Source organism: Centropristis striata, chromosome 2, assembly GCF_030273125.1.
Source record: "Centropristis striata isolate RG_2023a ecotype Rhode Island chromosome 2, C.striata_1.0, whole genome shotgun sequence".
In the NCBI taxonomy this organism is placed as follows: domain Eukaryota; kingdom Metazoa; phylum Chordata; class Actinopteri; order Perciformes; family Serranidae; genus Centropristis; species Centropristis striata.
In genome coordinates this window covers 137,501-158,515 of record NC_081518.1, presented here as the reverse complement: position 1 = coordinate 158,515, position 21,015 = coordinate 137,501, and the positions used below count along the sequence as shown (strand labels likewise).

The following is a 21,015-nucleotide window of genomic DNA, read 5'->3' as shown; positions in this document are numbered from 1 at the left end:
AGTGTGTTTTCTTAATGTTTGATGTGTTTCTGTGTGTGTAAAACTGTGAATCATGTGCAGCAGAGAGAGGGGAGTGTGTGTGTGTGTGTGTGTGTGTGTGTGTGTGTGTGTGTGTGTGTGTGTGTGTGTGTGTGTGGGTGGGGTGCATGGCTGAGGTCCTTTATGTAAATGGGTGAATTTAATTTCAGGAGGACAGCCCTTTTCTCTGCCCAATGAGAGAGAAGCGCGGCTGACACCTGGCTATAAACCCAGGAAGAAACCAAAGTCCTAATCAGAAATCTGTTAAAACCCCCCGAGAGGCGCAGCAGCAGCAGACAGACAGACAGGCAGACAGGCAGACAGACAGGCAGACAGACAGGAGAGACGTCCCGATGACTTCCAGTCAGATCCAGGTCCCCGGAGAGCTGAAGAGCGACCCCGCTGCTCTCATGGCATCCCTCCAGCTGATGCCCTCCCCGGTGCCCAACCCGGAGATCAAGTACACCAAGGTCGGTCCCTGTTTCTGTTTCTGTCCCAGTCTCTCTGGTCCCAGTCTCTCTGGTCCCAGTCTCTCTGGTCCCAGTCTCTCTGGTCCCAGTCTCTCTAGTTCCTCTCTAGTTTCTCTCTAGTTTCTCTGTTTCTGTCCCTGACCGAGCGGAGAGTCTCTTTACGCGGACGGACTCTCTTTGCGCTCCGGGTCTCTGTGTTTGTCTTTAACTTTAAATAGAGAAACTTGTAGCGTGTCAGCAGCTGAAGCTTCAGGATCAGTCTGGATCAGCGGAGTCTCAATCTGCACAAACTAAACTTTATAAACTTCCACTTCAGATCCGGATTAAAGTTTAAACCAGTAAAGAGTCTTTTTACGCGTCAAAAACATGATTTTAACTACAGAAATAGAGCAGAAATAGACTTATTTTAACTGATCTGAGTGTGTGTGTGTGTGTGTGTGTGTGTGTGTGTGTGTGAGTGTGTGTGTGTGTTCTAGGTCTTAAAAAAAGCAGATTTTTATATTTGAGTCTCTGCATAAATCTGGTTTAGGGTTATGATAATTAATGATAATAATAATGTACTGATTATAATTGCCGTAAAAAGGACGCAGGCCTATTAATAATTAATCAGGGCGTGTCATTTGGAAATCTGTCTAAAATTAATATATTATATAAAAAAGTCACAGGACAATTAACTTTTTCCAATATTCTTTTTTTTCTAATATTATTATATTTATTTCACAAATGCACCTGAAGACACAGAGCAGCATGTTTTCACTGCATGGAAAGCAAATTAATTATAGTAATTATTTTTAATTTAAGTGGCTTCATAAAGGGACATAAAAGAAAGCAATTAAATGAGTTCTTATTAAAATTATATTACACATATTTTCTTTTAATTTTTGCATTCTAATTATAATGTTTCGTGTCAGTGTTTTTGTGGTAATAAATGAGTCATAAAGTTCTTAATTTAATTAATTAATTTTCAGTGTGTGTATCAACAACTCAGAACAAATTCCTTCTTCGTTTTAATGAAGCCTTTTCTTTCACTAATCACAGTAATAAATCAGGAGATTTCACGTAATTACACGACAGCCAAGTTTTTTTTAAGGGAATAAATGATTTAATATAAAATGCTTGTTGCCAAAGAACAAATGTTTTATCATAGAGCAGCTTTGGATCAGAGTGTGGGAGGAGAAGAGAAGGAGAGGATGCAGCAACAGCTGGAAGCAAACAAAGAACTTTATATCTGAGTCATGAAACAAATCATGTAAAAAAAAAGAAGCTTTCAGAGGGATTTAGATTCAAACATCCGGTGAGGATTCTGTATACATGAGTCCTTTATTTCATAGTTAAAGGCTTAAAGATTTCCTCACCATAATAAAAAACAGTAGTCGAAGCAATAAAAAAACTTACATAAGTGAATCAATCATTAACAGACCAATCTCTGATTTTCTCATTAAAGTTTTCGAGCTTTGAATGAAGTTAGAAAATAGAAGTGATAAGAAACGATGTGGAGCCTGTTTGATTAGTTTTTATTTTATTTTATTATTGATCTGTGTTAAAGCCTGCTGGCTGTTCTGTTCTCTCTCTGAGGGTCTTTTAGCTGCAGAACAAGTGTTTTTATGATTATGGAGATTAAAGTTCACGTCTCATAGAGGTCAGCGTGATGATAGCGTGCTGTCACTTCACTCGCTGCTCTGATTGCTTTGTGTTAACACATAACTCACAGTTTTAAGTGCAAAGGGCAGATTGTTGCTGCTGAGGACGCTTCAGGCTCTCTCTCTCTATATTTATATAATATATATCTATATATATAATATATATAATATATAGACGCTTTCCTTTCCCTCTCAGAGTTACTTCAAGGCTCCGGAGGACATTTAGGGAGCGACTTGGTGAATTAACCCCCAGGAATTTGGTTCATGGAGTCCCTGTTGGTTTGGTGGACGTAGGGGGCAGAGGGCCCTGATTTATGGGGCCCCTGGCGGTTCCTCCTCACACCCTGTTCCTGTTCTCCAGCAGCGACTGGAACCAGCAGCGCTGCTCGTTGTAGAGCTGCAGAGCTGCACCGTTCCTCCCTCACATAATAATAATAATAATAATAATACATTTTATTTGTGATGCACTTTACATTAGTTATTATGTATATATATAATGTAGATGTAGATACAAAATGTAGATACATAATGTAAAAACCATGTAGAAGGGAGGAACCAAAGGAAAGTTTTTAGTCCTTTTTTAAATGTTTCCTGTAAGCTGAAGGCATTTTCAGTGTTTCCTATCTGTGTTTTGCAACGCTGGACGACATGTGATCGACCTTAAGAGATACAGAGACGCTGATACCTTACTGATATATTACTGATACGTTACTGATATATTACTGATACGTTACTGATATATTACTGATATATTACTGATATATTACTGATACGTTACTGATACGTTACTGATACGTTACTGATACGTTACTGATATATTACTGATATGTTACTGATACGTTACTGATACGTTACTGATACGTTACTGATACGTTACTGATACCTTACTGATATATTACTGATATATTACTGATACGTTACTGATACGTTACTGATACGTTACTGATATATTACTGATACGTTACTGATATATTACTGATACGTTACTGATACGTTACTGATATATTACTGATACGTTACTGAACGTTACTGATCGTCTGATTCTATAGCTGAGATAAAAAGGTTGTTCCAGTCAAGGTTTGCCCCTTTGTCCTTTTCACCGACTCATGAACTTCTCACTGATAAAATCAGTTCAGCTCTTCATACTGTCTCACCTCCGTCACGCTGGAGTTCCCCGTCTCTCTGTCTGTCTGTCTGTCTCTCTCTCTGTCTCTCTGTCTCTCTGTCTGTCTCTCTGTCTGTCTGTCTCTCTGTCTCTCTGTCTCTCTCTCTGTCTGTCTTATGAGACAGTTTAAAGGTTGATTGGAGGATGGAGGAAGCCATAAATAAGATCCTGATAGATATTTATTGTTGTTTTCAGCTTGTGGCAGAATCAGAGAAGAAGAAAGAATCTTCATTTATGAATCATTAGAAGCAAACAGAGAAACTTCTTCCTGATATTTATTAGTTTTAGTGGTTGATACTGTTGTTGTTGTTGTTGTTGTTGTTGTTTTCCACAGCAGTCAGTGATAACGAGTTGTTAAAGCAACACTTAGTGAAGGAGCAGTCTGTAAAAAAAAAGAGAAAAAGTTAAGCTTTAACAACATGATTGCATTTTAGCCAATTGATATGAATAACTAGAAAATTTCCTCTGGGGAAATTCTGAAAGGGCCACGGGGGCTACTGCCGGTGTGTGTACACTATGATGAGATTCTTCAGAGATTTCAAACTATGCCCTCAAAATGTGTGTGTGCGTGTGCGTGCGTGCGCTTGAAGCATGTGTATGCATGTGTGAGGAGTGTGCGTGCTTACGCATGTGTGTGTGTGTGTGTATCTGTAACTGTAATCACATCAAAGATCAAAGGCAATCAGATCAAAGCAATCAACAGAATTAACTGACACCTGTTAATGTCCCGGAACATTGACAGGTGGAATTTCTGGCCTCGAACAGAAAGCATTTTTGGCAAAACCATAATACCTATCATTGATCCGACTTCACTTTGAGCGTCCTGAGTTCTTCCTGAACGTCTACATATGATTTTTTTTAAAGAAAAATTAAAAAATAGCTTTGTTAGAGCGATCTAAAAGACTGTTACATCTCCTTTTTTCTGAAATCTTCCTGTGTTTTTAATATGGGAGCCAATGAGGCTGTTGGTGGTGTTGGTGGATCATCTGTGCGTCCTACGCCCAAACTATAACTCTGACAGCTTTACCAGAGGATTGTGAGGGAGAAGACTAATTTTCCTACGTTTCTATGTATAAATTATTTCTGTAGAGTGGAATTTGCGGCCTGGAGCGCAGTTTTCAAATTTATTTTTTGACAGTTTTTTCTCTCCCTCTACACTCTGGCGATGATGTCACACACTGTGACACGAACATTCCGTGCAATACACACCCATTATAATCTCAGAATTTCTCCAAAAATGATCATGGTCATTGAACAGGGATTGATAAAAAACTATATGACCTATCGAAACGTGGATTAATACACCGATACACAAGACTTGTGTCTACTGTTTAAAGTTTAAATGGAGTCTCTAGGTGAAATTATGCCGGAGAAGTAGACGTTTAAAAATTAAAAAAAATAAAGCTGTCAGAGTTATAGTTTGGGCGTAGGACGCACAGATGATCCACCAACACCACCAACAGCCTCATTGGGTCCCATATTAAAAACGCAGGAAGATTTCTGAAAAAGGGAGATGTAACAGTTTATTTTAGATCTCTCTAACAAAGCTATTTTTTCATTTTTCTTAAAAAAAACATATGTAGACGTTCAGGAAGAACTCAGGACGCTCAAAGTGAAGTCGGATCAATGATAGGTATTATGGTTTTGCCAAAAATGTTTTCTGTTCGAGGCCAGAAATTCCAGTCTGTCCACCTCTGGCTGCTGTCACTGTGCCGGTACATTCAGGTGGCAGTTAATTCTGTTGATTGCTTTGATCTGATTGCCTTTGATCTTTGATGTGATTACAGTTACAGATACACACACACACACACACAAATGCGCGCGTAAGTGCGCACACTCCTCCAGATACACGATTCACACACTCACACACACACACACATTTTGAGGTTAAAGGGCATAGTTATAAATCTCTGAAGAATCTCATCATAGTGTACACACACCGGCAGTAGCCCCCGTGGCCCTTTCAGAATTTCCCCAGAGGAAATTTTCTAGTTTCATGCTGCTGTCTGTTTCAATATATTTTTTTAATTATTACAACAGATCATTATATCTATTTTTCCTTTCATACTTTATGCAGAAAAATATTTTTTGTATTATTAAATCAAGTTTACACACATGGGTCATTAATGACCTTTTGCATTAGAAGCATAGTGATGAAAAAAGGGTTTAAAAGTAATAAACGAAAACATAAAATTAGGGTGTATGATGATCAAAAACAAGTTAATTGAGGAAAACCTGCAATACTGAATGATGAAATTAATTTATTGCACAGATTTAGAATATAAAAACCATGTTGTGCATCAAAGGGTTAAAAATAAATCAGTGTTTTCTAGTCGTGGTTTAGTTTTAATTCTTTAATGGATCAATAACATGAGAACTAACAGGGACACGATCTGTCTTGTTGATTGTTTGAGTTACTGATCTCTTAAACTAATCAACAGTTATAAATTCTCCTTGTTGCTTGGCTCATGGTGGCATTAGTGCTGGTTCACCGTAGGAACCTATGAGAACCTGAGACATGCTCTCAGTGTGGATGAATGAGAGGCTCATCAATCTGTCACTGACTGAGATAACACAGATGGAGCTGGAGGCTCCCTGATGCTCGCTGCTGTCCAGCAGGCTGTAAATTATGACTCGCTGTCTCTGTGTGGGGGTTCGAGTCCCGCCTGCCACGGCCTCGCCACGGCCTCGCCACGGCCTCGCCACGGCCTCGCCACGGCCTCGCCACGGCCTCGCCACGGCCTGACCTGCAGCTCTGCTTCACTTCAAACCTTCAAACCTTCAAACCCTCCACCCTCCACCCTCCACCCCTCCACCCTCCACCCTCCACCCTCCACCCTTCCACCCCTCCACCCTCCACCCTCCACCCTCCACCCCTCCACCCTCCACCCCTCCACCCCTCCACCTCCATCTACCATCAACATCAAACGCTCCACAGTTACAGGATACTGAGCAACTCAGTGATTTATCACAACCAGCACAGCCAGAACTCTTCCCTCCTTCCTGCTCCTCCTCCTCCTCCTCCTCCTCCTCCTGCTCCTCCTCCTGCTCCTGCTCCTCCTCCTGCTCCTGCTCCTCCTGCTCCTCCACCTCCTCCTCCTCCTCCCTCTGCCTTTGCTTACCCAACCTCCCAGTTCTCCCAGTTCCCCCTCCCAGTGTGTAGAACTATCTCTGATCTCTGACAGCTTCGTGTGCAGCTCCATTAACGTGTCCGTCGGTGTGAAATGCTCCTAATGCAGCGATCGTAAATTATGAGACGTCAGCTCCTCCTGTTAACTCCTTCAGTCTGCAGCTCCTCCTCCTGTTAACTCCTTCAGTCTGCAGCTCCTCCTGTTAACTCCTTCAGTCTGAGGCTCCTCCTGTTAACTCCTTCAGTCTGCAGCTCCTCCTCCTGTTAACTCCTTCAGTCTGCAGCTCCTCCTGTTAACTCCTTCAGTCTGAGGCTCCTCCTGTTAACTCCTTCAGTCTGCAGCTCCTCCTGTTAACTCCTTCAGTCTACAGCTCCTCCTGTTAACTCCTTCAGTCTGCAGCTCCTCCTGTTAACTCCTTCAGTCTGCAGCTCCTCCTCCTGTTAACTCCTTCAGTCTGCAGACGTCTGACAGACAACGAGGAAATCCTCTAAAAAGCAAGACAAAAGGACAAAAATTAGGTGTATTTTGCTTAAAATTAGCAAAATTATCTGCAAACTCAACTCAACTCAAGTTTATTTGTTATAAAAACAACAACAGCCGCAACAAAGTGCTGTACATAAACAAGCAAACAAAAACAATAAAATAAATAAAACAGGAAATAAATACTTAAATAAATAGTTTCATTGCTTTTTAAAAACAATTTTTTAAAAAAGGAACAAGAAAATTTGTCTTTCCAAATCCAGTAAAAACATCTAATCTCAATGAACCACAAATACCTTAGAATTAATGTATTCTAACTGATAACAAGTGACTTTTTCTGGATTCTAATGAAATACACGTGACCTATTTTCTCAATATGTGTAAAAATATTCTTGAATTAATAATCAGTAAATGCTAGAGCCATCATCTTGACATAATGATATGATAGGCATTATATTTAGTCTAAGATAAAAACTGCTGACTAAGAAGAACTATCTGATCAGACATTAATAAGCAGATATAACATATTTAACCTGACTTAGAGTTCAGTTTTTACAGTGTGTGCTTCATAAATCAGAACCAGCAGAGACCCAGAAACTCTTTCTAGATGTTTGTTTGTCTGCGGAAAAGCTTCACATTTCGTTAAAAATGACTTCCTCTTTGTCCACCGATCCCACGAGTCAAACTACTGTTCTTTAAACATTTCCTTGACCTGAGATTTAGAGAACGGTTAAGTACACAGGAAACCCATCAAACCTCAGATGTTCCAAGAGAAAAAACACTCTGAGAGGAGAAGGACACTTTTAATGTTGATTCATGGAAATCAAACTGTTTCTTAACAATCTGAACATTTGATCTGTGGATGTTGTTCTGATCTTATTGACATGTTGCACTGATTCACTGCTACAAACAGTTATTATACTGAAAACATTTCCTTATCTACGGGTTTAAAACATATTTAAGGGAGGCTCTTTAAACATATTTCCACTGAGAAAAGGGTTTAAAGTTTCAATGTTTTCCTGCCAGAAACTTGACCTTCTTCTTTCATTCCTTTAACAGTCGCTGCAACTGACAACAGATCATAGTTGGGCAATACTTTAAACTCTGATACCTTGTTAATAATATCATATTAATGTTAAAGGTGACAGGTTTTGTGTTGTATTTTGCTCTATTTGGATATTAGAAAGTTGTTGGGTTCATAGATGCTGATTTGATTCATTAATGACTTCACTAACTTCTGATATTAGATATGAATTTGTTTCCTCCATGTTGTTGGTTTGTTTGTCAGCAGGATTATTTAAAAACTAACCGTATCTTTATAGTTGTAGCATGAACACAGATAGTGTTGGCCTGCTGCAGGTTTAGGAAAGAATCTGCCCAGAAATGATGCATTCAGCTGTAAAAACCAAAGTCTAATATGCCTGTTGGCTTTTACAGAAGTTATAAAGTAATTAGCAGCATTTAATCCTCAGAAAGGCTTTAATCTGCTGCACAGACTGAGTTTCATGGTGAATCAACATAGAAGTGTTTGTAATTACAGCCTCATGTTAAATTAGAGATTCTCTCATACGTTGTGAGTTTGAAGCAGTCGGACGGAGACGTTCTGACAGCCAGGTCGCCCTCGCCAAACCCGCCAGCGCCGGGCGGCGTTGTGTGAGAAACACCAGGCTGCGTGGTGTCAGACATGTGGAGAGAGGACGGAGAAAAACACACCAGCTGCTCTCCACTTTCACAGTAACAGTAATTATAAGGCCGTCCAGAGAGGAAACAGAGTCCTGTGATAGGAGGATATGAAACTTCCTGCACAGACTCACAGCGGTGCAGGTGCCCGGCCCGGCTCGGCCCGGCCCGGCCCGGCCCGGCTCGGCTCGGCCCGGCTCGGCTCGGCCCGGCTCGGCCCGGCTCGGCCCGGCTCGGCCCGGCTCGGCCCGGCCCGGCCCGGCTCGGCCCGGCTCGGCCCGGCCCGGCTCGGCTCGGCTGGCTGGCTGGGAATCTGGCCGCGCTGTGCATAAACACACACATATAGAAGCATATATATATATATATATATATATATATGTATAAAACCCCCTCATCCAAGCCCTAACCCCCTCTCTTTGGAAAAGAGAAGAAAAGCAGCAGTGAGTAACGTTACATATCCTGCAGCCGTGTGAGAAGCAGCAGAGAGCCAAACAGATGTTGGTTTGTTGGTTTGTTGGCTTCAGACTTTTGGCATTTCTTACTTCCCATTACAGTTCACTCCTGAAAAACATGAATTATCACAAAAAATCATGCAAAGTTTTGAAAACACAATGACATTTTTATTCAGTGCACGATTAAGAAATGTGTTTTTTAATTTTTTATTCTGAGTTCATTGAACCTTTTGGAAGAGAAGATCAGACACCTGCAGGAAAAGGCCAAAATTAGCAAAGCGCCGGCTCGGCTCGATGTGATGTGGTGTAATGTGGTGTCCTGTTGGTGGATGTGGTGTAATGTGGTGTAATGTGGTGTCCTGTTGGTGTCCTGTTGGTGTGATGTGGTGTAATGTGGTGTAATGTGGTGTCCTGTTGGTGTAATGTGGTGTAACGTGGCATCCTGTTGGTGTGATGTGGTGTAATGTGGTGTCCTGTTGGTGTAATGTGGTGTAATGTGGTGTCCTGTTGGTGTCCTGTTGGTGTGATGTGGTGTAATGTGGTGTCCTGTTGGTGTAATGTGGTGTAATGTGGTGTCCTGTTGGTGTAATGTGGTGTAATGTGGTGTCCTGTTGGTGTCCTGTTGGTGGATGTGGTGTAATGTGGTGTAATGTGGTGTCCTGTTGGTGTCCTGTTGGTGTGATGTGGTGTAATGTGGTGTCCTGTTGGTGTAATGTGGTGTAATGTGGTGTCCTGTTGGTGTGATGTGGTGTAATGTGGTGTCCTGTTGGTGTGATGTGGTGTAATGTGGTGTCCTGTTGGTGTCCTGTTGGTGGATGTGGTGTAATGTGGTGTAATGTGGTGTAACGTGGCGTCCTGTTGGTGTGATGTGGTGTAATGTGGTGTCCTGTTGGTGGATGTGGTGTAATGTGGTGTCATGTTGGTGGATGTGGTGTCCTGTTGGTGTAATGTGGTGTAGCGTGGCGTCCTGTTGGTGGATGTGGTGTAATGTGGTGTCCTGTTGGTGTGATGTGGTGTAATGTGGTGTAATGTGGTGTAATGTGGTGTAATGTGGTGTAATGTGGTGTCCTGTTGGTGTAATGTGGTGTAACGTGGTGTCCTGTTGGTGTAATGTGGTGTAATGTGGTGTGATGTGGTGTAGCGTGGCGTCCTGTTGGTGTCCTGTTGGTGTCCTGTTGGTGTAATGTGGTGTAATGTGGTGTCCTGTTGGTGTAATGTGGTGTAATGTGGTGTCCTGTTGGTGTCCTGTTGGTGTAATGTGGTGTAACGTGGTGTCCTGTTGGTGTAATGTGGTGTAATGTGGTGTAGCGTGGCGTCCTGTTGGAGTAATGTGGTGTAATGTGGTGTCCTGTTGGTGTAATGTGGTGTAATGTGGTGTAGCGTGGCGTCCTGTTGGTGGATGTGGTGTCCTGTTGGTGTGATGTGATGTAGCGTGGCGTCCTGTTGGTGGATGTGGTGTCCTGTTGGTGTAATGTGGTGTAATGTGGTGTCCTGTTGGTGTAATGTGGTGTAATGTGGTGTCCTGTTGGTGTGATGTGGTGTAGCGTGGCGTCCTGTTGGTGGATGTGGTGTCCTGTTGGTGTAATGTGGTGTAATGTGGTGTCCTGTTGGTGTAATGTGGTGTAATGTGGTGTCCTGTTGGTGTGATGTGGTGTAGCGTGGCGTCCTGTTGGTGTAATGTGGTGTCCTGTTGGTGGATGTGGTGTCCTGTTGGTGGATGTGGTGTCCTGTTGGTGTAATGTGGTGTAATGTGGTGTCCTGTTGGTGTGATGTGGTGTAATGTGGTGTCCTGTTGGTGGATGTGGTGTCCTGTTGGTGTAATGTGGTGGATGTGGCGTCCTGTTGGTGGATGTGGTGTCCTGTTGGTGGATGTGGTGTAATGTGGTGTCCTGTTGGTGGATGTGGTGTCCTGTTGGTGTAATGTGGTGTAATGTGGTGTCCTGTTGGTGTAATGTGGTGTAACGTGGTGTCCTGTTGGTGGATGTGGTGTCCTGTTGGTGTGATGTGGTGTAATGTGGTGTCCTGTTGGTGGATGTGGTGTCCTGTTGGTGTAATGTGGTGTCCTGTTGGTGTAATGTGGTGTAATGTGGTGTCCTGTTGGTGGATGTGGTGTAATGTGGTGTAATGTGGTGTAATGTGGTGTAATGTGGTGTCCTGTTGGTGTAATGTGGTGTAATGTGGTGTCCTGTTGGTGTAATGTGGTGTCCTGTTGGTGTAATGTGGTGTAATGTGGTGTAATGTGGCGTCCTGTTGGTGTAATGTGGTGTAATGTGGTGTAATGTGGTGTAATGTGGTGTCCTGTTGGTGGATGTGGTGTAATGTGGTGTAATGTGGTGTAGCGTGGCGTCCTGTTGGTGGATGTGTGACTGACGGTTGTTCGGTCTGGAGCTGCTAAATGTTTGCAGCTGCCCCGTGGCCCTGCAGAGTCCTGACCTGCAGCTCTAATCCACATCAGGCCTCTCGTTACGCGTCAGGCTTCACAGATCACAGCTTCTCTTCCCGCTTTAAGGCACTTTTTAAATGAATGCAGCAGCACAAAATGTTTTATACTTCATCGCTTTAAATAGAGTTTATTCTGATATTGTCATCTTGTTGATCCCAGGAACCGGTTGGTGGTGCAGATTTTAAAACATGAAGCGGTGAAGCGGCGGGGAATGGGAAAGAAAAGACGATTGGTCATTTGGAAACGTGCTCCCTTGCACTTGCTTTTCCATTCCTGTGTTCTTTCCCTCGTCCAAATGATCCTAAAAGCAATTTTAAGAAAGCCGGAGAGTTGATTTAGTGCCGGGCCCCGTCATCTTAATCACGCCTCTCAATGGAAGGAGACAAAAGTGCGACACCAGTCGGAGCCCAGAGAGGGCCGAGCCAAGCGCCGCTGACAGACTCCTTTTCTGGCGGTGATTTAGGTGGCGGCCGCTCCATCGTCCTCCGTCAGCAGCGTCCTGAGACAGAAAGCTACCCACGCTCTGCATTCCTGGGAGGGAGGGGGCTCCTCTGATTTAGGGCCCCCACTTCACTGGCCCCCATAAATTTAAAAACTAATTCAGAGCTCTACAGGACTTTCTGTTTTTCTAGCTGGCCCTCTGCTCCTTATCGTTACTGACAATTTTATGAAGTGCTCTTAATGAGCGTCAGATTAAAGGTGCCTGAGAACCCTCGGGGGGGGGGGGGGGGGGAGCCCCTCCTCTATCTGTGTGTGTGTGTGTGACCAGTACAAAGGAAACGTAGAGGAATGAGTGTGTGTGTGTGTGTGTGTGTGTGTGTGTGTGTGTGTGTGTGTGTGTGTGTGTGTGTGTGTGTGGTTCTGTGAGCTGGTACACACAGATACTGAACACCTTCAACGTCTGCAAGAGTTATTTATTCTAGACAGAAACATTATGAGGCTGTGAGCCGTGGGAATGAGGAGCAGGAGGAGGAGCAGGAGGAGGAGGGAGGAGGAGGAGCAGAGGGAGGAGGAGCAGGAGGAGGAGGAGGAGGAGCAGAAGGAGGAGGGAGGAGGAGCAGCAGGAGGAGGAGGAGGCAGAGCGACTCCAAGCGTCTCTGGTATTTTATACCAACGTGAAAGTAAACACAGAAATAGTTTACAGCCAATTAAAAAGAGCTTAAAGTTCAGTTCAGTTTGAGGAGGTGAACTCAGTGTTTGAGGAGGTGAACTCAGTGTTTGAGGAGGTGAACTCAGTGTTTGAGGAGGTGAGCTCAGTGTTTGAGGAGGTGAACTCAGTGTTTGAGGAGGTGAACTCAGTGTCTGAGGAGGTGAACTCAGTGTTTTGAGGAGGTGAACTCAGTGTTTGAGGAGGTGAACTCAGTGTCTGAGGAGGTGAACTCAGTGTTTGAGGAGGTGAACTCAGTGTTTGAGGAGGTGAGCTCAGTGTTTGAGGGGGGAACTCAGTGTTTGAGGAGGTGAGCTCAGTGTTTGAGGAGGTGAACTCAGTGTCTGAGGAGGTGAACTCAGTGTTTTGAGGAGGTGAACTCAGTGTTTGAGGAGGTGAACTCAGTGTTTGAGGAGGTGAACTAAGTGTTTGAGGAGGTGAACTCAGTGTTTGAGGAGGTGAACTCAGTGTTTGAGGAGGTGAACTAAGTGTTTGAGGAGGAGAACATGTTGGAGAGTTTAGGGAGTCTAGCTCCTTGAACCCTCCTCTCAGGTCTGTGAGGAGCAGCAGGAGAACATGTATACACAGATGTTGTCTCTCCATCTGTCAGGCGACTGACAGCCAATAGAAACAGAGGAGGAGAACTAATGGATCTAAACATGTCAGACAGGAAACAGACGTTTCTTCTCACTAATCTATCTGAAACTCCAAATAATATAATATAATATAAATAATAATCACATTACACTTCTTTTATCACCTTTAAACCAACTTACACTTTGAAAAGACGTCAAGAAATATTCACGTTCTCTCATCAAATATGTTTTAAAAAGATACAAAATAAAACAGTCAGTCAGTTTTCTTCCCGAGGTCCTTTTAGTGACATCACCATCATCTGTGACTCGTAAACAGGAAGCTGTTCTCCTGGTCTCAGACCTGGAATAGTCCCCTAGTCCTCTAGTCCTCTAGTCCAGTAGTCCTCTAGTCCTCTAGTCCAGTAGTCCCCTAGTCCTCTAGTCCAGTAGTCCTCTAGTCCTCTAGTCCTCTAGTCCTCTAGTCCTGTAGTCCTCTAGTCCTCTAGTCCAGTAGTCCTCTAGTCCTCTAGTCCTGTAGTCCAGTAGTCCTCTAGTCCTCTAGTCCTGTAGTCCAGTAGTCCTCTAGTCCAGTAGTCCTCTAGTCCTGTAGTCCTCTAGTCCTGTAGTCCAGTAGTCCTCTAGTCCTCTAGTCCTCTAGTCCTGTAGTCCAGTAGTCCTCTAGTCCTGTAGTCCTCTAGTCCTCTAGTCCAGTAGTCCTCTAGTCCTGTAGTCCAGTAGTCCTCTAGTCCAGTAGTCCTCTAGTCCTGTAGTCCTGTAGTCCTGTAGTCCTCTAGTCCAGTAGTCCTGTAGTCCTCTAGTCCTGTAATTCTCTAGTCCTCTAGTCCTGTAGTCCTGTAGTCCAGTAGTCCTGTAGTCCTGTAGTCCTCTAGTCCTCTAGTCCAGTAGTCCTGTAGTCCAGTAGTCAAGTAGACCTCTAGTCCTCTAGTCCTGTAGTCCTGTAATCCTGTAATCCTCTAGTCCTCTAGTCCTGTAGTCCTCTAATCCAGTAGTCCTGTAGTCCTGTAGTCCTCTAGTCCAGTAGTCCTGTAGTCCTCTAGTCCTCTAGTCCTGTAGTCCTCTAGTCCAGTAGTCCTCTAGTCCTGTAGTCCTCTAGTCCAGTAGTCCTCTAGTCCTCTAGTCCAGTAGTCCTGTAGTCCTCTAGTCCTGTATTCCTGTAGTCCTCTAGTCCTGTTGTTCTGTAGTCCTCTAGTCCTCTAGTCCTGTAGTCCTGTAGTCCAGTAGTCCTGTAGTCCAGTAGTCCTGTATTCTAGTAGTCCTGTAGTCCAGTAGTCCAGTATTCTAGTAGTCCTGTAGTCCAGTTGTCCTGTAGTCCAGTAGTCCTCTAGTCCTGTAGTCCTGTAGTCCAGTAGTCCTGTAGTCCTCTAGTCCTGTTGTCCAGTAGTCCAGTAATCCAGTATTCCTGTAGTCCAAAAGTCCTGTTGTCCTGTAGTCCAGTAGTCCTGTTGTCCTGTAGTCCAGTAGTCCTGTTGTCCAGTAGTCCAGTAGTCCAGTAGTCCTGTTGTCCTGTAGTCCAGTAGTCCTGTAGTCCTGTAGTCCTGTGGTCCAGTAGTCCTGTCGTCCTGTAGTCCAGTAGTCCAGTAGTCCTGTTGTCCAGTAGTCCTGTAGTCCAGTAGTCCTGTTGTCCTGTTGTCCAGTAGTCCTGTAGTCCAGTAGTCCAGTAGCCCTGTAGTCCAGTAGTCCTGTAGTCCAGTAGCCCTGTAGTCCTGTTGTCCTGTAGTCCTCTAGTCCTCTAGTCCTGTAGTCTTGTAGTCCAGTAGTCCTGTAGTCCAGTAGTCCTGTAGTCCTATAGTCCAGTAGTCCTGTAGTCCTCTAGTCCTGTTGTCCAGTAGTCCTGTAGTTCAGTAGTCCAGTAGTCCTGTAGTCCTGTAGTCCTGTAGTTCAGTAGTCCAGTAGTCCTGTAGTCCTGTAGTCCTGTAATCCTGTAGTCCAGTAGTCCAGTAGTCCTGTAGTCCTGTAGTCCTGTAATCCTGTAGTCCAGTAGTTCTGTAGTCCAATAGTCCAGTAGTCCTGTAGTCCAATAGTCCAGTAGTCCTGTAGTCCTCTAGTCCTGTAGACCTGTTGTCCTGTAGTCCAGTAGTCCTGTAGTCCAATAGTCCAGTAGTCCAGTAGTCCTGTAGTCCAATAGTCCTGTAGTCCTGTAGTCCTGTAGTCCTGTAGTCCAATAGTCCAGTAGTCCAGTAGTCCTGTAGTCCTCTAGTCCGGTAGTCCTGTAGTCCAATAGTCCAGTAGTCCAATAGTCCTGTAGTCCAATAGTCCAGTAGTCCTGTAGTCCAATAGTCCTGTAGTCCAATAGTCCAGTAGTCCGGTAGTCCTGTAGTCCAATAGTCCAGTAGTCCTGTAGTCCAATAGTCCTGTAGTCCAATAGTCCAGTAGTCCTGTAGTCCTGTAGTCCAATAGTCCTGTCGTCCTGTAGTCCAGTCGTCCAGTAGTCCTGTTGTCCTGTTGTCCAGTAGTCCTGTAGTCCAGTAGTCCTGTTGTCCTGTTGTCCAGTAGTCCTGTAGTCCAGTAGTCCAGTAGCCCTGTAGTCCAGTAGTCCTGTAGTCCAGTAGCCCTGTAGTCCTGTTGTCCTGTAGTCCTCTAGTCCTCTAGTCCTGTAGTCTTGTAGTCCAGTAGTCCTGTAGTCCTGTAGTCCTATAGTCCAGTAGTCCTGTAGTCCTCTAGTCCTGTTGTCCAGTAGTCCTGTAGTTCAGTAGTCCAGTAGTCCAGTAGTCCTGTAGTCCTGTAGTCCTGTAATCCTGTAGTCCAGTAGTCCAGTAGTCCTGTAGTCCTGTAGTCCTGTAATCCTGTAGTCCAGTAGTTCTGTAGTCCAATAGTCCAGTAGTCCTGTAGTCCAATAGTCCAGTAGTCCTGTAGTCCAGTAGTCCTCTAGTCCTGTAGACCTGTTGTCCTGTAGTCCAGTAGTCCTGTAGTCCAATAGTCCAGTAGTCCAGTAGTCCTGTAGTCCAATAGTCCTGTAGTCCTGTAGTCCTGTAGTCCTGTAGTCCAATAGTCCAATAGTCCAGTAGTCCAGTAGTCCTGTAGTCCTCTAGTCCGGTAGTCCTGTAGTCCAATAGTCCTGTAGTCCAATAGTCCAGTAGTCCTGTAGTCCAATAGTCCTGTAGTCCAATAGTCCAGTAGTCCGGTAGTCCTGTAGTCCAATAGTCCAGTAGTCCTGTAGTCCAATAGTCCTGTAGTCCAATAGTCCAGTAGTCCTGTAGTCCTGTAGTCCAATAGTCCAGTAGTCCTGTAGTCCTGTAGTCCAATAGTCCAGTAGTCCTGTAGTCCAGTAGTCCTGTAGTCCAGTAGTCCTGTTGTCCTGTAGTCCAGTAGTCCTGTAGTCCTGTTTGGAATCCGGTCGGCTGTTTAACGGAAGATTTGCTTTAACGCATCACAGAAACCAAACCTGCGTGTTTTATGATCTCGTAAACGAGCAGCGATGTTGTGAAACGTGTGTCTGAGGGGGGGGGGGGGGTATGGGGGGGGGAGGGGGGTCTGGTGTCTGATAGGGATTTACCCCCGCCCCCCTTTGTCTGGATGCTGCTGCTCCCCAGAGAGCGATGCTAGACTGCCAGACTGCTAGACAGCAGGAATCTGTGTCCAGGTTTCAGGAGATTCTCTGGTATCTCTTACAGCCTGAAGTCTCTTCGTCTCTTCGTCTCAAGTACCAGCATGTGATGAATCATTACTCAACAGAACACAGATCTGGAAAAAACTCTATCTCTCTCAAGTGACATTTTGCAAAGAGATATTTTGCAGATTCTACCTTTGGTGTCAGATTAAGTCTTAATCCTGCATGACATTTTAAAAATCAATTGAATTGCAGTTTACCAACCAGATCCTTGATTCCATCTGTTTACTAAGATACTAAAAGTGCATTTTTGATGTATTTTTCTGTGCAGATCTTCATCAACAATGAGTGGCATGACTCTGTGAGTGGGAAGGTGTTTCCTGCCACCAACCCGGCCACCGGGGAGCAGATCTGTGAGGTCCAAGAAGCCGATCAGGTAAAAGCTCTGCAGCATCATGACATCATGGCGTGCCGGGAACACACCTGGAGGGCTCAGAGCGCTGACACATGCACCATAATTATCTTATTTGTAGGATAATTACGCCCTGATAAAAGTGCCACAAAAACAATGTGGTTGGATTTGTAGATGTGTAAAAAAAAAAAAAGCTCTTTAAATATGTTTTGTAAAATTAAACATCCACACATTTTTGTTGTGGGCGTTATGACTGAAATATGATAATTTTAAGCCTTCCTTGTAGTTCTTTTGTCATGTGAAAACTAGTTGTAATGTGAGATCATTCTGATCTGATGAGCTGCCAGCTGTTCTTCCTCATTTCAACAATGTTGAGTTAAAAAACACACACTGATAAAAAGGTGTGTCTAAAACCAGATAAATGATCTAACACTTCTAAATCTAAAGTTTTTTTTTTATCTTGGTAAGAACCAAATAATCATCATAGATGGTATAATGATGTTTATATCCTGCAGGTTAGGTGATATAATGATGTTTCTATCCTGCAGGTTAGATGATATAAAGATGTTTCTATCCTGCAGGTTAGATGATATAATGATGTTTCTATCCTGCAGGTTAGATGATATAAAGATGTTTCTATCCTGCAGGTTAGATGATATAATGATGTTTCTATCCTGCAGGTTAGATGATATAATGATGTTTCTATCCTGCAGGTTAGATGATATAAAGATGTTTCTATCCTGCAGGTTAGATGATATAATGATGTTTCTATCCTGCAGGTTAGATGATATAATGATGTTTCTAACCTGCAGGTTAGATGATATAAAGATGTTTCTATCCTGCAGGTTAGATGATATAATGATGTTTCTATCCTGCAGGTTAGATGATATAAAGATGTTTCTATCCTGCAGGTTAGATGATATAAAGATGTTTCTATCCTGCAGGTTAGATGATATAATGATGTTTCTATCCTGCAGGTTAGATGATATAATGATGTTTCTATCTTGCAGGCTGACGTAGATAAGGCGGTGCAGGCGGCTCAGCTAGCCTTCTCTCTGGGCTCGGTGTGGAGGAAGATGGACGCGTCGGAGAGAGGACGGCTGCTGTCCAAACTGGCCGACCTGGTGGAGAGAGACTCCGTCTATCTAGCTGTAAGTTAATATCAACACATATACTGAAAATAACATTCATCTGGCTTTTCATTATCAATTATTTTAGAGTTTTATATTATTTAATTCTGCTGACATTTATTTGGTTTTAAACTTTATTTTCGGTATTTTTAGTGTTTCTTTATATTTATATACATATATACTTTTACTTTTGATACTTTAAGTACATTTTGATGCTGATACTTTTGTACTTTTACTTCAGTAAGTTTTGAATGCAGGACTTTTACTGTAGTGGAGTCATTTCACATTGTGTATTAGTACTTTTACTGCAGTAAATAAAGGATGTGAATACTTCTTCCTCCTCTGACTGTTTCTGCAGAGAAAGTGTCTGTTTTTCTTCTTTGTGTGTTTGTGTGGTGTTGCAGCGTCTCAGAGCTCTTTGAGCTGCTGCTGCTGCGTCTGAAAACACTCATAAAGCTGCTCAGCCGCCCAGAGAACACTGGAACTGTAACTCAGAGGCTCTATCTGTAGTTTAGTGTTATCTTAGTGTCACATTTCAGCCGCAGGAGAGAGTAAAGACTGGAGCACTATGGAATATTGTGAGGATCACAAGGTTATATCACATATTTCTCCTCAGACGATCGAGTCTCTGAACAGTGGGAAACCCTTCCTGCCCACCCTGTTTGTGGACCTCCAAGGAACCATAAAGACACTCAGATACTTTGCTGGATATGCAGACAAGATCCACGGCACCACCATCCCCATGGGTAAGACCCCTCTCACTGCTTTAGTCAACAGACCAGAGAGATAATGGTACCAGGAGAGATAATGGTACCAGGAGAGATAATGGTACCAGGAGAGATAATGGTACCAGGAAGGATTACAGGATGATATCTGGAGACATGTTGCACTGCAAACACACACCTCTCAAAAACAAGGAAAAACAAAAAAAGGAACAACAAGTCAAGTACAAAACTTAGGTGTATTTTGCTTAAAAATAGCTAAATTATCTGCCAATGGAACAATAAAATTAGTCTTGTCAAGACTTTCCAAAACCAGTAAAAATATCTAATCTAATGAACCACAAATACCTTAGAATTAGTGTATTCTAACTGATAACAAGTGACTTTTTTCTTTGTTCACATTTGAAACATTTAAAATTCTTTATTGAGCATGATAGTGTTTTGTAAAGCAAAAACGATTCAAAATCACATTTTATGTTGGACTAAAGGACTAAAAAAGACACAAAATGACCAAAAAAAGTCACAAAATTAAAAAATGACAAAAAAGACACAAAATGACTAAAAAAGACACAAAATGACTAAAAAAAAGACACAATTGGTGTATACAGGATGAAAAGGACTAAAACTCCATAAAGTTAAAAACAAGGGAAAAAAGTAGAAAAATTAGATGTATTTTGTTTAAAAATAGCAAAGTTATCTGCCAAGAAAATTAGTGTATTCTAACTAATGACAAGTAACTTTTTCTTGATTCTAATGAAATGCACGTGACCTATTTTCTCAATATGTTGAAAAATATTGTTGAATTAATAATCAGTAAATGCTAGAGCCATCATCTTGACATAATGATATGATAGGCATTATATTTATAGAAACCAGCAAAGTCACAATAAAAACTAGTCAACTTTTCTTCACACAGATACAAAGATTTTTATCTGGATGTAGAATATTTTTATTAAAAATCTTGAAATAAGACAAAAGCTGTGGAATCTTTATATCAAACAAGTGAAACAGTCTAAAATAAAAACTGCTGACTAAGAACTATCTGATCAGACATTAATAAGCAGATATCTAACATTGACCTGAGATATTACTCTGACTCAGAGTGAGTTTGTGCAGTGAGGTGATGATGGTATGAGGAAGGACTACAGGATGATACCTGGAGATTATTATGAGTATTATTATTATTATTATTATATTATTATTATGAGTATTTCAGATGAACAGTTGGTGTTCAGGTGAAACCTCCAGCTTGTTGTCAGCAGCTAGTTGGACTCTTCAGCTGCTAAACACTCACCAACTATCAGTCCGGCATATTTAGGTTTAGAAAACCCCCAAACAACTTCACATCAGCAGAGTGAGGCATCAAAGTGGACATGACTAACAGTTATTGTCCTGAGGAGGCGCCACCAGCACCTCCTCTTTAAGGAGGAGCGAAGAGGGAGAAGTCTGTTTCAACAGGAAGCAAAAAAAAGGAAAATAGAATAAGGGAGAGCACACACACTGATAAAAGGAGTTTAAAACCAGATCAAACAGTAAATCTGCTGCATGGACAGATAATTTACCTTGACAAGATTTATTAAATTCAGATTATTAAATCTAGAAATAAGCATGTTGAACACTTAAAATAATAAATGAACTCTTAAACCAGATAAAGTAAAGCTGCCAGCAGTGATGAACTGGCCCGAGCAGAGTGACCTGATGATTATTTGGTTCTTACCAAGATAAAAAAAAAAACTTTAGATTTAGAAGTGTCAGATCATTTATCTGGTTTCAAGAGTTAATTTCTTATTTTAAGTGTTCAACATGCTTATTTCTGGATTTAATCATCTTAATTTAATAGATCTAGTCAAGGTAAATGACGTGTCCATGCAGCATTGAGTGTTTTATCTGGTTTTAGAGCTTCCTCAGTGTGGGAACCTCCTGATGCAGCGTTTCGTCCCTCTAAAGCTTCTCTGCTGCCAGACGGAGCGCCGAGCGTCCTG

General features: G+C 42.7%; 1 protein-coding gene across 1 annotated transcript in view; it reads left to right on the top strand.

The window, feature by feature from the left end:
• Positions 1-275: 275 nt before the first annotated feature.
• The window catches only part of aldh1a2 (aldehyde dehydrogenase 1 family, member A2), a 42,844-nt gene continuing 22,104 nt past the window's right edge, over positions 276-21,015 (top strand). The window contains exons 1-4 of the mRNA XM_059352237.1: positions 276-488; positions 17,101-17,205; positions 18,192-18,332; positions 18,928-19,057. Coding sequence (XP_059208220.1) covers positions 372-488; positions 17,101-17,205; positions 18,192-18,332; positions 18,928-19,057 — 493 coding nt within the window. The 5' untranslated portion in view covers positions 276-371. The remainder of the gene's footprint in view (positions 489-17,100; positions 17,206-18,191; positions 18,333-18,927; positions 19,058-21,015) is intronic.